Source organism: Cavia porcellus, unplaced genomic scaffold (genome assembly GCF_034190915.1).
Source record: "Cavia porcellus strain 051 isolate PalLab524CR breed Dunkin Hartley unplaced genomic scaffold, mCavPor4.1 scaffold_26, whole genome shotgun sequence".
Lineage (NCBI taxonomy): Eukaryota > Metazoa > Chordata > Mammalia > Rodentia > Caviidae > Cavia > Cavia porcellus.
In genome coordinates, this window is record NW_026947509.1 from 4878354 (window position 1) to 4892873 (window position 14520).

General features: G+C 44.9%; 1 protein-coding gene across 1 annotated transcript in view; it reads right to left on the reverse strand.

The window, feature by feature from the left end:
- Positions 1 to 14520, reverse strand: part of Disp1 (dispatched RND transporter family member 1) — a 166269-nt gene that overhangs the window by 18140 nt on the left and 133609 nt on the right. Inside the window, 1 exon segment of the mRNA XM_063236675.1 lies at positions 1421 to 1450. Coding sequence (XP_063092745.1) covers positions 1421 to 1450 — 30 coding nt within the window.

Here is a 14520-nt window from a genome sequence, read left to right on the forward strand (position 1 = left end):
TCTTAAAAAAAAAAGTAATAAGAACTGTGGGAGTAATAAAACTCAAAATGTGTAATTGTCATTGTACAAAAGAAAGGAAAAGAAAGTTCTCTAAAAGATATAACTGCATATATATTTAAGTGTATAAGATAGATAACCATATTACTGAGTTTTGTTGGATCATTGAACAAAACTGTTTGCAGTCTCACTGTTTCAAAGTCCTCTCTATATGCCTTAACTTTATAACTTCAACAACTATTTCTAAGATGACAATATGTAATTAACTAGTGATTTCCTACTGTTTATTTTTTCTAAAATTCTGTATAACTTGTACCCTTTTTTTTTCTCCTTAAATAAAATTTTTAAAAAATACTACATATTTATTTGTATTTTCCCTTTATCTTTTTTCATTTTTGACAAAAGTAGGAGGAAAATTTTAATAAATAAAATGTGGTAATACAGTGCAGTGGAAGAAGGAAATTCGAATGGAAACCTTAAAGACATTATGCTAAGTGAAATAAAGCATCACAAAAGGATAAAACTGCCACCCCTGTGCAGGAAGTACGAGAATGATGAACCACGATGGGAATGGCAGTCACTGTATGGGTTCAGAGTTTCCGAGGCGACACCCTCTTCTGGGCAAACCAGCATCTTGCCGATGACAACTGTACAGCCTGAAGGCACGTGAGGCCACAGGACCGCACACTTAGAAATGCTCGACATGCAATTTGCAGATGGTATTTTACTAAAATTTAATAATAAATGTTATTTTAAATGGAAGAAGAATTTATTAATGGAGTGTATTTTATTTTACCACAATTAAAAGAAAAGTATTACTTTTCATGGAAGCAGTGTTTTAATGGAAGAAGAAACATATACAGCAATTTTGCTGTGAAAGGTAACTCTCTTGAGGCATGCTCGACACACCTGAGCTTCTTTGGCAACTAAGTTTCAAGGGTCCCTTGGGCTTTCTGAAGTGTAAGGTCACTGCATCTGATCCGACTCACAGTCGTGTAACTGTGCCTGATGAGACAATGCTCTTATTTTTTTCAAGAAGCTCTTACCCATTCAGTGTTTTCTCTACAGAAAGATAAGCCTGGTCCGTCTCCACATCTCCCCGGTAGCAGGGATGCACCACCGTGGGCGGCCAGAGGAGGGACTGCGAGTCTCCTTGGCAGAACCGCACCTCTGCCCTCACACAGGAAGAGACCAATACAGCTGATGATGAGCCGCAAACAGAGTTTGGAGGCTAAACACCTACCCTAAGATTCACGACCACTTCTGAGATCAGCGATTCTTCCAGCAGTTATCTCAGGACTGTTTTCCCTTGATAGAAACAGGGACGAAGAAGCAGGAAAGAGCAGCAGCTGCGGGCGAGACACTAAAAGGGCACACGCACGCCAGTGAGCTTACTCTGGTGAAGTGACCCAAAGTGCCTTACCTTTTGGGTAGCTTGAAAGGTCTGGGTGTTCTGGAAAAAAGCAAAGAGAAATGATCAGAAGCCAAGCGAGATGCCATTAGTAGAAGTTTCACCAGTGGACTGAACATCTAGTCCTCCATTCTCTTCTGCAGATCCTGGAAAGACTAAACAGGCAGGTGGATCTACTCACGCTACATTGAACATGTACGGCCTCGGCACTGGTCACGTACAACAGACAGTGCTCATGTGGCCCTCCCAGCCTCCATCTCTCTGGGACTGAGTCTGCCAGGGACAGACTCAGTCATCTCCCTATACTTCCCATCCATGGTGCCTCCTTACATAGTAAAGGTCTCCCAACACTGTTTATTCTTTAATTAAAAAGGACAGCAATACTTTCTGGTACCACAAACACCTATTCTCTCTGTCTCTGTCTCTGTCTCATTTTGTTTTATTTAGAAGCAGTGTCTTACTACGTAGTGCAGCCTGGCCTTGAACTTGCTCATGCAGTCCATGCTGGCCTTGAACTGACAGATATCCTCCTGCCTCAGACTCCAGAGTGCCATGCCCAGCTCTACTCTTTTTTTTTTTTTGTCTTTTTTCGTTTTTATTGGTACCAGGGATGGAACTCACGACTGCCTGCTTGCAAGGCAGGCGCTTATGCACTGAGCTAAATTCCCAGCTCCTTAACTCTTTAAGATACCATGGATCTCCAAAGTTCGTTCTTTCTTTCATGCTTTCTTTCTTTCAAAACAGGGTCTCACTCTGTAGTTCAGGCTGGCCTTGAATTCATGCACTGTATGGTCTAGGTAGGCTCAAATTCACAGTGATAATCCTCCAGGCTCAGCTTCTGAGTGCTGGAAGAACAGGCATTGCCACCATGCCTGGCTTCAAGCTTCAGTTTCCTAATTTCTATCTTCATATCCCATTTGAACAAGTGTGGGCTTGCATTTGAGTCATGTTGTCCCTGTCTCTCATCCTCCCTACCCTGCCGCTCAGATACACAGGACAAGCTTGCTAAAGGGACTCTATGCTCAGTCACAACTTCCAAACTCTGCATTCTCAACCAATCAGTTTCCTATTTATGGGAACGTGCTAAGCTTTCAATGAAAGTAGAGAGGAAACCAAATCCATTGCTCATCCTCACCAGGACCAGTCAGCATTCTCCTGGGCTGGCCTGCAGAGCCGGGAGCTTCGGGCCCTTGCACAGCTGCAACCCTTCCTTCCCAGCTCTGTGATGGCGTCAGTGTGCTGTGTGCGGCCTGCAGCTCTGCGGTCTTCTCCTAAGCCACACAGCAACGAGGTCTGCAGATGTGAAATGACACCCGCAAAACTTTTTCTGAAAGTACTTCTCTTTCGCCAAAATGTTGTTTATCTTAACACATAATTAGCCTAGTTTTTAGTGAAAAATACAATTTCTCAGTTTTAATTCCCATCTGGTACTTATGTGCTATAAATGAAAACATAAACAAAATATCCTTGGAGGGTTTCCACAATTTTTGGAAGTGCAAAGGGGTTGTGAGATGAAAAGGCTTAAGAACCCGTACACTTCTGCGAACAGCAGACATACGCAGGATGCCCTCGCTGCGCACGCTCTCCCAACCCAGCCTTATCCAGCGGTACCACACTGGGAGGAACACAGCAGGCGCAAACACCTGTCCACCACTCTTAATAGCTTGGGCTCAATGCTGACATTTCTGGAAGACCTGAAGTTCTTTCTTATGTTTCTTTTCCATTTACATCTCTCACTAAGCTACATACTGTATATTTATGGTTTTTATCTCCGCATTCCCCAAAGCCTCATGTACTCGAAGGTGGGGCTCCAGGAGGGGACCTGATCACGGGTGCCACGCTCATCACTGCAGTGGCCCTGCCGAGTTTACAGCTAAGTGTAATGTTGGGAGGTGGCGCCTGATGGGAGGAGGTGGTCACCATGGCATGGCCTGGAAGGCTCCATCTCCTTTTATTCCCCTCCCTTCCTCACCCCTGCTTTCCACCTGCAGCCATGAGCAGCCCCTCCTCTGCCAGGCCCTCTGATGTATTGCCTGCCCTGAGCTAGGGAACTATGGCTGAAGCCTCTACAAACTGTGAATCAAAATAAGTTTCCTCCTTTAGTTTGTAGGCCTTCGGTACTGTGTCTTGGCAAAGTAACCATCACATTACTCATTCTTAAAAAATGTATCTGCCTGCTAGTACAGCTGCCAATGAGACCACAGGGTCCTAGTCTTCTCCGAGGGTACTCTGCATGGTGTGGTGCAGTGCACTGTAACACACCGTCTTCTCCGAGGGTACTCTGCACAGTGTGGTGCGGTACACTGTAACACAGGTACACAGTCCTACATCTCAGCCTTTATTTACCTGCCCTCGGGATGTACTCTGAGCTCTTGACAACCCTGATAACTGAGGAGACAACCAAGCTGGAGTCTGTGAACCCAGAAGTGTGTGAGAGAACACAGCACAGGTATTCTCCACCCCAGCCCTATGCTGAGTGCTGCCTTCGGGCTGGGCTGCAGAGCAGGGCAGGCGCTAGAGCCTGAGAGGCCAAATTTGCCTCTCGACATCTGGATATGGCTGTGTGCAAAGCCAAGGGGAGGTGAACCTACAGGGACAGTCACAAAGTGGTCACCTCCTACACAGGACAGCAAGCAGCTTCCTTTGGGGAGACACATAACTCAGTCTGGGTATCTATAAGAAGAATGTGAAGGAACTTGTGCTTTCGTATCAGGAAGGATCTCAGCACCCCTACACAACACAGAATGCACTGTATGTATAGTATATGTCAAAACATTGTTTTAAAAAAGACACTAAATACACAAAGGGGAGCCATCCTTGGGTTCACACTTCCATAACTTAGCATAATGCATGGTTCTTTGTAAATGTCAATCTGTGTTTGTTGGATTAAGGCATCAAACAAAAGTAAATTTAGTTCTGTTCTCTGTCTCTGTCTCTGTCTCTGTCTCTGTCTCTCTCTCTCTCACACACACACACACACACACACACACACACACATACACACACTCACACACTGTAACTTCAGCCCACTCCTGTCAAACTAAGGTCCTTCATATTTCACTAACCTTTTCAATTTGTGTTACTGCTCACGAATTCTATAGTAGAAGCTCTCTTCTGCAAGGTTACAGCACAAAGGTTACTCAGTAAGGTTAATGAGAGCAAGAACCTTTCGTGAAAAGTACTCTCTGCCTTCCTCCAGTGTGAAGGGGGAATTCAAAGACCCACTGACCGCAGTCTTTTCTCAGGTCAGCAGGTGCACTGTGGCCTTGGTCTGTCCTAGAGGACACATGCCAGACCCGAGGTGCCCTGGCCAGAGCCACCTGCACTCTCAGGGTCCCCCACCCCTTTTATTTCTCCTGTGTCTAATTTGACAGGGACTTTTGGGCAGCAATTTACCATTACCAAATTTTCCTAAGGCTGAGATTTTTTTTCATGAAACAGCTTTCTTTGAATACCTGTGTAGGGGTAGATTATTGAAAAGTTTTAGGTGGACCATGGAAGTAAACAGACAGGCAGGAGCAGAACCCACAGGCCTGGTTTGCACAGGATGGATGGGGAGAGGGCAAGCGGATGCAGGTTGGGGTCTCCTGCCCTGGGGCCATGGGCCAAGCAGCACAGAGGGGCAGAATACACACAGCCCGCACCATAAAAATGTCTACTCCTGAGCAAACCATGAAACACATTTGCTTTTTTGGATAAGTCTACCAAGATACCCCAAACACTTATATTCTCATATCAATTATATATTGACTTTTTTGAGAGAGGGTCTTGCTCTGTAGTCCAAGCTGGCCTTTAACTTTCTATCTGGCCCAGTCTGGCCTCTAACTCACAGTTCTTCTGCCACAGCCTCCTGAGAGCTGATACAGGCATGAACACCATCCACAGTGATTTTTAAGAAAACAGCATTATTGAGATACAGTTCCCATACCATTCAACTCATCCATTTAAATGGCTCTCAGTACTTTCACAGAGTTGTGCGACCATTACCACAACCACACAATGACTTCGCTGTCTGAACTCGAGGATGAAGCTATTAGTGAGCTATAAGGAAAAAGTTATCTGTCTAGAGAGGCAGAATGAGGTCTGGAACAAAAAAGCCGCTGGCTCACATATAACCCGGCGTTTTTCACTTCCTGATTTCCAGTTATGCAGCCGCAACAGCACCTCCTGGATTTCTGGGAAAAGTTAGGAGCTTTGCTATCTTCAGACATAAAATGCCCTCAGAGCCCAACTCTAGACTGTATCTGATTAGGTATTTGCAAAACACCGAGATTTTGTCATATGTGTTTTGGGCTGTAAGATGTAGGAACCTTCTCCTCTCTCCTCCTCGCCAGACTTTCTAAAGCTGCAAACATCGTGGCTCTGACCGGCTTCCCTCCCCAGAGACAGCAGACTATGGACTGATCACATTCTTTCTGCCTGAGGCACAGAATTCATGTTACGTTACATTTGAGACTAAAAGGAGAGACTGTTAACATGGGTTGGAAAAGAAAAACTGAGGTTACTACAAAGATATCTCCTGGGCAAACACCGGATCCCTTTGAAGTTTCCCCACTCACGGACCTGACAGCTGAGGCTGCAGGTAACACAGGAAGGTGCTTTGGTTTGCGGCGTAGCCTGCTTGCATCCTGCCTCTGTGTCTCTTCCCAGAAAGCATCTTCGAGAGCAGGTAAACGAGAGAATCACCCTGTTCTCTTGCACAAGTCCTCCCCTCTGCATGCAAGACCCGTGGCATCCGTTCCTTTTCATATCTAACCGGAACTACTGCATGGTGACTTTCACTCACTCCTGATTCTTGTGTTAACCAACAACCACCCTAACACCTGCTGGAGGGTGCCCTCTTTTTCCTGGATTTGCTCACCTTCACTGCCACACGGCTGCCCAGCAACCACGGGCAGCATCCACCTGCATGGAGCCCTTCCTGTAGCCCGAGGGAAGACAGGGTTCGTGCGTTTGGAGCTGGGCACAGGTCCCCGGGTGCAGCTGGTGCCCTGTTGCTCCTTCCCCCCCATGTAACCAAGCATTTCTGTGTGTAAGTAGGTAACAGTGACACTATTTTAGGGCTAAGCTCAAATCTGCTTTTAAAAAGAATAAAACGCTTATAAACTCAAGTACTCAGGATTAGTAGATGCTGGTCCCTCTCACAAAGAAGGGTAACAGCGGTGAGACACTGGCAGGAGTGCAGGGTGATGGTCAGCCAGGAGGAGCCTGTGCCTCTTGGATGGAGGGAAGGGAGGGGAAGAGCAGAGGGACCAACACCACAGGCCAGAGTGGAGGTAAGGGGAAATTTTAAAAAGAGCAATAGAAGAAAAGCAGTATAGGAGGAAAAAAGTAAACAAGAAACTGGGGGAAAGGTGGGAAAACCACAAGTGGCCTGTGTCTTTCCTTCCCTCATTTTCTTGTCTCTTTTAAGAATTGCTAGGACAAGAAAAGGAGACTGCAGGATGAAGGAAAGGAGATAACGCGACATGAGCACCCCACTGTCTGGAGCATTCCTCCTCGGCAGCTGCAGAACCAACAGTACAACTTACAGAGGGATCGTGTCGCTCTGTAAATTCTAACTAGCTTTTCCTAATATCTAGCAAAATCAAACCCATGAAAACTGGCTCTGTATATTTGTGAACAACTAAAATGCTAGGATGGAAATGTACCTTGAGCTTTACGTTGGTAAACCTGAACTTGAGCACAAAATGCTTCACGGGGCCTGTCTCGGCCATAACGGCAGCACTGGCCATACCACACTGCCCCTTGCCACGGAGGAGGCCGCTCCAAAGGTAATGACTTCGGCTCGGGGCGCGTACTTTAGAAGGCAGTATCCAAAAATAAAGAAGCACACTTTGATGAATGTGCTTTAAAATATTTCCAACAAAAACAAAGCCATTCTTCATCGTGACTGCTTCCATGAATCATCACTGGTACACTTGGGTTCCACGGTGAAGATGAAACAGATACCCTGAGACGAGCGAGGCTTGGCCTCCGGCCTGTTCTTCACGTACCAGAGTGGGATGTTTATGGTCTGTGTCAAGCGAGCTGCAGGCTGACGATAACCACAGACACTTGTGCAGTGTTTCCTGAACGCTTACGAGATGTGGCTCAAAAGTGTGGGTCACTCTGAGTCTAGGAACAACTGCGCAGTCCTGCCTGTGATGCGAAGGGAACCAGGGGCAGGAGAGCTGGGCCCGGGGCCTGACGGTCGGACAGGCCTGGTGAATACCAAGCACTTCACAAATGTTAAAAAGAAATGGAGCATGAGTCCAGTGAAAGCTGAGTGTGGAGAACTTGCTTTAGGTGAATTCAGAGCGTGCAGTGCAGCCTCCTGCACCCAGCAGTCCAGATCTGAGTGCTGAGAGTGAGTTGGTGCGGGCGCCCCGTAAACGGCTGCACTCCCCAAAGACAAAGCCACTCCTGTTCTTCCTCTGGAATGGACAGCTGAGCACCACGTAAGAAGCAACTCAGAAGGCTCTCGTGGGATACACTGCGCTGCTCCTTTGCTCTGAGCCCTGTGAGAATGCCAGATCTACGCTACAAGATTCAAAGGGCACCTGCTGGTGGCTGAGCAGAAAATAAAATCTGATGAGGGCAGGGGTGCAGCCAGCAGCAGGCCACTTGTTAGTGTGTGCAAGGCCCTGGGTTCAACTCAATTCCAGGAGCCTCATCAGAGCAGAGGCTCAGAGCTGCAGGGAACCCGCAGTCACCCTGCACCTTTCCCTGAGCCAGGGGGAGACGGCCTAAGTTTCAAAGCTGTGCTTTTCCTGGCCACAGTGTGGCAGAGGGAAGCAGCACAGTGATGCGTGGTGCCTTGGGCCTGTGACCCAGGAAGGATGGCTGGGCAGAGTCGGGAGAGCTTGTCCTGCACAGGAAGCAGGCGCAGGACACTCGCTCGGGTGCTATGAGTAGGAGGACTCAGGGGTTGGGCTGCTTTCCCACCACCGTACCCCATAGGAGAGAACACCTGGGACTAATGACAAAGTGCGAAAGAAGTAAATGAAAGTGTAGAAATGTCCTTTAAAACCCAGAGGAGGCGATGGTAAGTTGATAGACCTGTTTACTCCAGAGGGACTGACAGTTCTGGGAAAGTAATCGAGAGTGAGCTGAACTTTGTATGTTTAATTCTTCAAGGGTCTGTGTGCCCACATTAGTCACACAATAGAAGAAGGCAAGGAAGTTTTTAAATGGCAACTGTGTTATGTATTCATTCATGCATGTGTGACTGACGTATCTGAACACTTCCCTCACTGATGCAGAAATGAGCGGGTAGGGGAGGCTGCTAACCACGTGGAGATAAAGGGTGACAGCATACCACTAATGCATTGTCAAAGGACTTAAAGCAGAACACATCGAACACTGTGGAGGCCAGGTGATGCCAAGTAACCTGACCATCGCAGGGGTCTCCTGAGCAGTCTGCTCTCCTTCCCCTCCGCTCCCCCTCCTCCCCAGGTCTGGGTTGAGTGTCCTGGAACACAGCCCACAGTCAGCCTGAGCCACTGGCTTGGATGGGCTGCCAAGAACTCGAGACAATAGAGGACAACAAGAGGAAGCAGTTGGAACTCACAGGCGCGAAGCAGACAAGATGCTGGTGGGAGAGGCGGCCTTGAAGCATAGCCTTCCTCAGAGTCCCGGGCCTTGATCGCAGAAGCGGAACTGGAGCCACAGCCTGGGGAAAGGCCGCTTTCAGACGGGTGGGCAACCAGGAGGCAGGGAAGGAGGCAAACCCTGTGCCCCAGCCCAGGCACTGGAGAGCAGACAAGAAGGGCCTGGGGGCATGGCAGGGGGTGAGGAGCAGGCATTCCCAGGGAGCAGAACACCCAACAAAGAACTGTCAAGCAAGAGTGGCAGGAAGAAGACATCCCTTTGAGAGGCCATGTGCAAGAGGAAGGAGGCGGAAACACCGAGAGAGAAAGCCCGGCTTGGCCATGGCAGCAGGGCCCTAGATGCCCAAGGAAGACGGAAAGGAGGGGAGACTCTGATCTCCTGTTAGTGACTCAGAAAGCCTCTGAGAACCTTACAGATACACGAATCAAAATTACAAGCATCTATTCTAAATAAGTACACTTTTATAAGGGAAAGCTTGATGACATTTTAGGTACACATCCCATGAATACAGCAGTTCCATATTCATTGCAGGACAATGTTTATAGGTAATGATACATTTTAAGTACAATTAGAAATGCCTAAAAGATGCTTAATATAGCTAGGCTTCATGTATGAATTAGAAACAATACAGTTGTAACACCTACTGAAGTGAAGTCACTGATGGCCTGGCTTACAGCACAAAGAGGCTATTGAAAAGATTAGTCTGCAAGTTGCAATTCATATGAACAACTCACAAATATATTTCCTTATTTCATTAAGATGAGAAAAACCCACAAATGTTGCTTCCATTCAAAATTTTATGAATCCTATACATAAAAACTAAAGCCCTTTTGAATTTCCAATGCAAACTATACGAGTTACATAAATAAGAATCTCTGTTTTAATTATAAATCCCAGGGAAGGCATTTTTGAAAGTGTGTTCAAATTATACTTACAATCCAATCTCAAATTTACTAATTTATCAATAGGAAGATCAGTTAGGCCAAATATCAAAAGTACAAACACATCATAATTCCCAAATTTACCAATTATCTTCTAATGCAACACTTGCTTATTTCCAACTTTTAGGATGTCTACATTTGACTCAGCGTAAGAAGTATCACTGCTCAAAAGTATGAGAAACGTATTTAATCTTATAATCCACAGTTTGGATTATTTTGCTTTTACAAAATTACCAAGAATTGTACAAGGCTGCATTTAGAAGGTTAAAAGTCACATCTGCTATTTAAAAAAAAAAAAAAGAAAGAAAGAAAGAACCTCTGGTGCAGAGTTTAAAGAACAGGGAGAATCCACTGTATCCGCATGGATTCTGGTGGCGAAAGCGATATCTCGCAGCTGTCCTGATGTCTTCATCCTGGGCGTGACAGGCAGGCCCTCCTCCCACGAGCTGGAAACTCCTGGGGAGCCTTCAGGACCCACAATGGCACAGCAGACACCCCCTCCTCTCGCTGAGCTCTCCCACATTACCCTGTAACTTGAACATTAAACTCGGGGTGCTGGGGCCCAAGCCTGAGGTGCGAGCATGTGCCAAAGCCTGAGCTCTCTATCTTCACACAAAAAATTAAACTTCTGTGACTCACATCTTGAATAATGATCAAAACTTTAATAAACAGGGTTAAGGCAAAACTGCCACATTTGATTTAATAAAAAATAATACTCTTAGGGATTTTCTTCTCAAAGTCTAAGACTAACAAAAAATATATATATCAACCTAGTTTAAAAGAGACTAAGACAAAGGAGAATTTTCTGCTGAAAAAAAAAAACCAAAACACCACCACACTGAGACCACGTTGCTTGAGCTGCAGTGACAACCTTGTCATCCTGGGCCATAGGGCAAGCAGGCTGGGGACTGTGTGTGCCCTGCTCTCATCTCTGCTCCCTCCTGGGTAGAGTTGAGTTATCCCTAAGGCCCTTTCCTGCTACGAAACTCTACTGTGTTCTCTGGTGAAATTTCAGGTAACTGAAACCAACACACACTTTGGCAGGTAAGCCAGGCTCCTCCGATCAGAGCTGTGCTGAGATCCTTCCCATGTAGTCAGCAAACAGCTGACCATGAGGAGGTAAGAACCAGTGCTTTAGGATGTTTGGACTCGAAGTCAGCTCTCTATGAGGATGGCTCGAGAGGCCAGGAGACAAGCGGCTGGGTGGGAAAAGTGCTCCAGAGGGACAGGGACGACAGGCTGGAGTGGGGTGAGCTCCTGGTCCCTTAATGCCACAGGAGCACTAAGAATGGTCAGCACTGTGCGTGTCACAGGAGGAGATGTGTGGAGATGGTGGCGGGAAGGCCCAGGGAATTCATCCAGTCTGCCTGCCCAATGGGCTCTCCCAAAGAGTGAGAAGCTCAAGTTGAAAGGTCTATGTTCAGCCACTAAAGCCTACGTCTCCCACTTGTTAATTCAGAAAGGTGCAGACAACCTTTTCTGTTTAAAAAAAAAAATCACCATTGGTTTAATGTTTGTCTTTTCTAAAATATAAACCTTAACTTTTAAAGAAGAACCAAAGCTTTACTCAGCAGATGTATCTTCTATTTTAATGTTGGCTTTGTTTTCTGATTTTCAAATCAATGCTTTTATTTTCTTAAAATTTGGAAAATAAAAACTGTTATGCAGGAATGCAACAACCACCAATATTCTCACTATATGGATAAAATTTCTGTAATTCTTACTAATTTTTTTTTTCAATACTAGGGATTGAACTCATGACCTCATGCTTGCCAGGAAGGCGCTTACACCGCTGAGCTAAACCCCCGGGCCTATTTCTGTAATTCTTTATGATTGGTTTCCTTTTAGTATTTTTTCCTTTGTATTAAAACAGACCTAAAACATGCAAATAATTAGAAGCATAGTTGATGTATAAAGTGCTATTACTTCGGGCCACATGGCTTTTCCACATAATTAAAGTCTCCTGAAAATACAATTGTTAGTGCTGTATAATTATATCTGCCATACTTAGTTACAGTTATACAACTGTAACCACACTGTGTCATGACGCTGAGCTTACATGTCTTTCATATTTCCTTCTACAATGCTTGTACTAAAGTTGTGAAACACTACAATTGTGGAAAACACTTTTCCTAGTTGGTTAAAGGAAACTGTGAGTTTCTGGACATTCATTTTAAACTTTTCCACAGTTGTGACTTCTTTGTAATTTCTATGACTATTCTCACAGTCATCCTGGATCCAGATGTTAGTTTCCCCCATGACATTCCCTCTCAATCTAAGCCAGCCCTATTACTGTGTGACATTTCATTCACTATCTTTGGTAAGGGGAAAAGTAGAATCTGACGATTCACTTCCAAAAAATACATGGCACCCATGACTGTGCAAATCAGGAGCTGACTGTGTCCCATGGGTGCAGCTAAGGGGCTCCATTTCCAAGGTCCACCCAACACAGGCTGTGGCCCGCTGCTCCCAAGTCAGCTGTGCAGTCCGCAGTGGGAAAGAAGGAGATTCTGACTCTGTTTCCTAGCACGACCACAAGGGAAACAAATCTCTATTACTTGGTGCCTGTTCTGTTAGCCAGACTCTGGCAGCATGAGCTTGGAGAGCAATGGAATATGTGGAACATATTCTATTTTCTATTTCTCACATCCTGAAAGGGAACTGCCCATTAATTTCTGGCTGTGAGAAGAATTTGAGTTTTGCCTCATTTGGAATGGGAGTTGGGAAAAAGCAGGAGCCTACTGCTACTATCCAGGGGTTTTACTTATAATGACTCTGTTTCACAGTATTATGCTATTTTGTTTTGACTTGAAAGCAGGAAAGTCCCAGGACTGAATATGTTTAGGAAATCCTAATTCCCCTTAATTTAAAGCATAACATAGGGTTCCATAAACACATCCTTTACTTTTCTATAGTAAATTTTTACTTTAGTGTAACAGTAGCTGGCTGTTACCTCAGGACGGTTCCCTGAGAGTTACAGAAAGCAATTTTGTATTTATCCACATGGTACCATGAAAGCCAAGGTGTGTGTACCTGCACAGAAGTGGCAAACCAGGATTTACACTCCTGTGATGCTCTGTGGAACAGTTTTTGCATATGTTTACCTGCACATTACAAAGGGCAGAATATACCTACAGCAGGAGCCCAATTAGTAAAATGGAACATGAAAAACCAGACTTGCAAGTTTTGGAAGAAGTCCCAAGTGAATTATCAGATAACCCATGTATGGATGATGAAGATGATTCATTGTGGTCAAACACATATTTTTGTAACAGAAGAGTGGTGTAGGTGTATGTTGCTGCTGCTGCTGTTGCTGACTCTGACACTGGTTATGTGCACCAAAGTTCCTGTGGAAGTTCCTGTGACAGTGAAACAGAGCAAGAATCAACTGATAAGAGACACAAGGAACGCACACCTCCTTCATTCAGATAACAAAGAATGTGAGTACATATTTCACTAGTCCAAATGTTGCAAAATGGCCATGCAACCAAATGGCACAATCTAGTGTTAGAATTAGGAACTAGGTCTAAAATTTAGTGAGAGTCTTGGCAGTAGTGAAGCATCTTAGATGGAATGCCAACATTGCCATTTCAATGTTGGAAATTGCAACAGATGAAATGCTACAAGATGCTGTGAAGTAGCAAAAGCTGAGATTCAAGTAAAATGTTCTGTGGGCATCTATAACCATATTCAAAAATGTATTCATTATGATAGATTACTGACTAAACTGAAAGCATTCATGCCTGCTGTACTTAACAGGGATTTCTCATGCAGCAATGTAAAAGACTTATGGAAAAGCAGTGAGTCAATATATGGCACAAAAATGTATGCTGTTGTGGATGCAAAGACTTACTATTCTTTCACTTTAGACATTTATTCTGGAACTCAGCTATCAGATCCTCACTTGTAGTAAACCAAATGATGCTGTGAACAGGCTCGCTGTTCCCATCTCCCAAACTACTCAGAATGTGACTTTCAACAACTGGTCTACCAGATTTCAGCTGGTGTTACAGTTGCTAACAGAGCACAAAATGACCAGCTCAGGAACTGTACATAGGAGCAAAGAAGGAATTCCAAATGAAATGTTGCAATTTCAAAATGAAAAATTGTATAGCACAATCTTTGGATTTCAGAAAGCTGTAACATTGGCCTTGAATATGGCAAAGAAAAATAAATTGGTACTGCTGATCTCAACATTTCACCATGATGGAAATGTTGATGGTGAAACCTCAACAAAATGGAAGCCTGAGATGGAAACTTCTTACAACAAAATAAAGGCGGAGTAGATGCTGTTGATGAGTTATGCAGCAACTATGATGTCACTTGAAACACAGGCCGATGGTCATCTTTTACACAATCCAGCACATGTATTTTATTCAATCCTACATATAGTTTGATAGTTTACAAAGAAACTAATAAGTGCAAAATTAGACGGAGAGATTTTCTTAGAGGACTGGATCAGTACTCAGAAGAGTTCTTTTACAGCAGAGGAAAACAAAGGTTTCTGCTCACGGACCTACGCAAAAACAATTATGGACCACGGTGGTGAGCTGACAGTAGAACAGGCAGGCATAACAT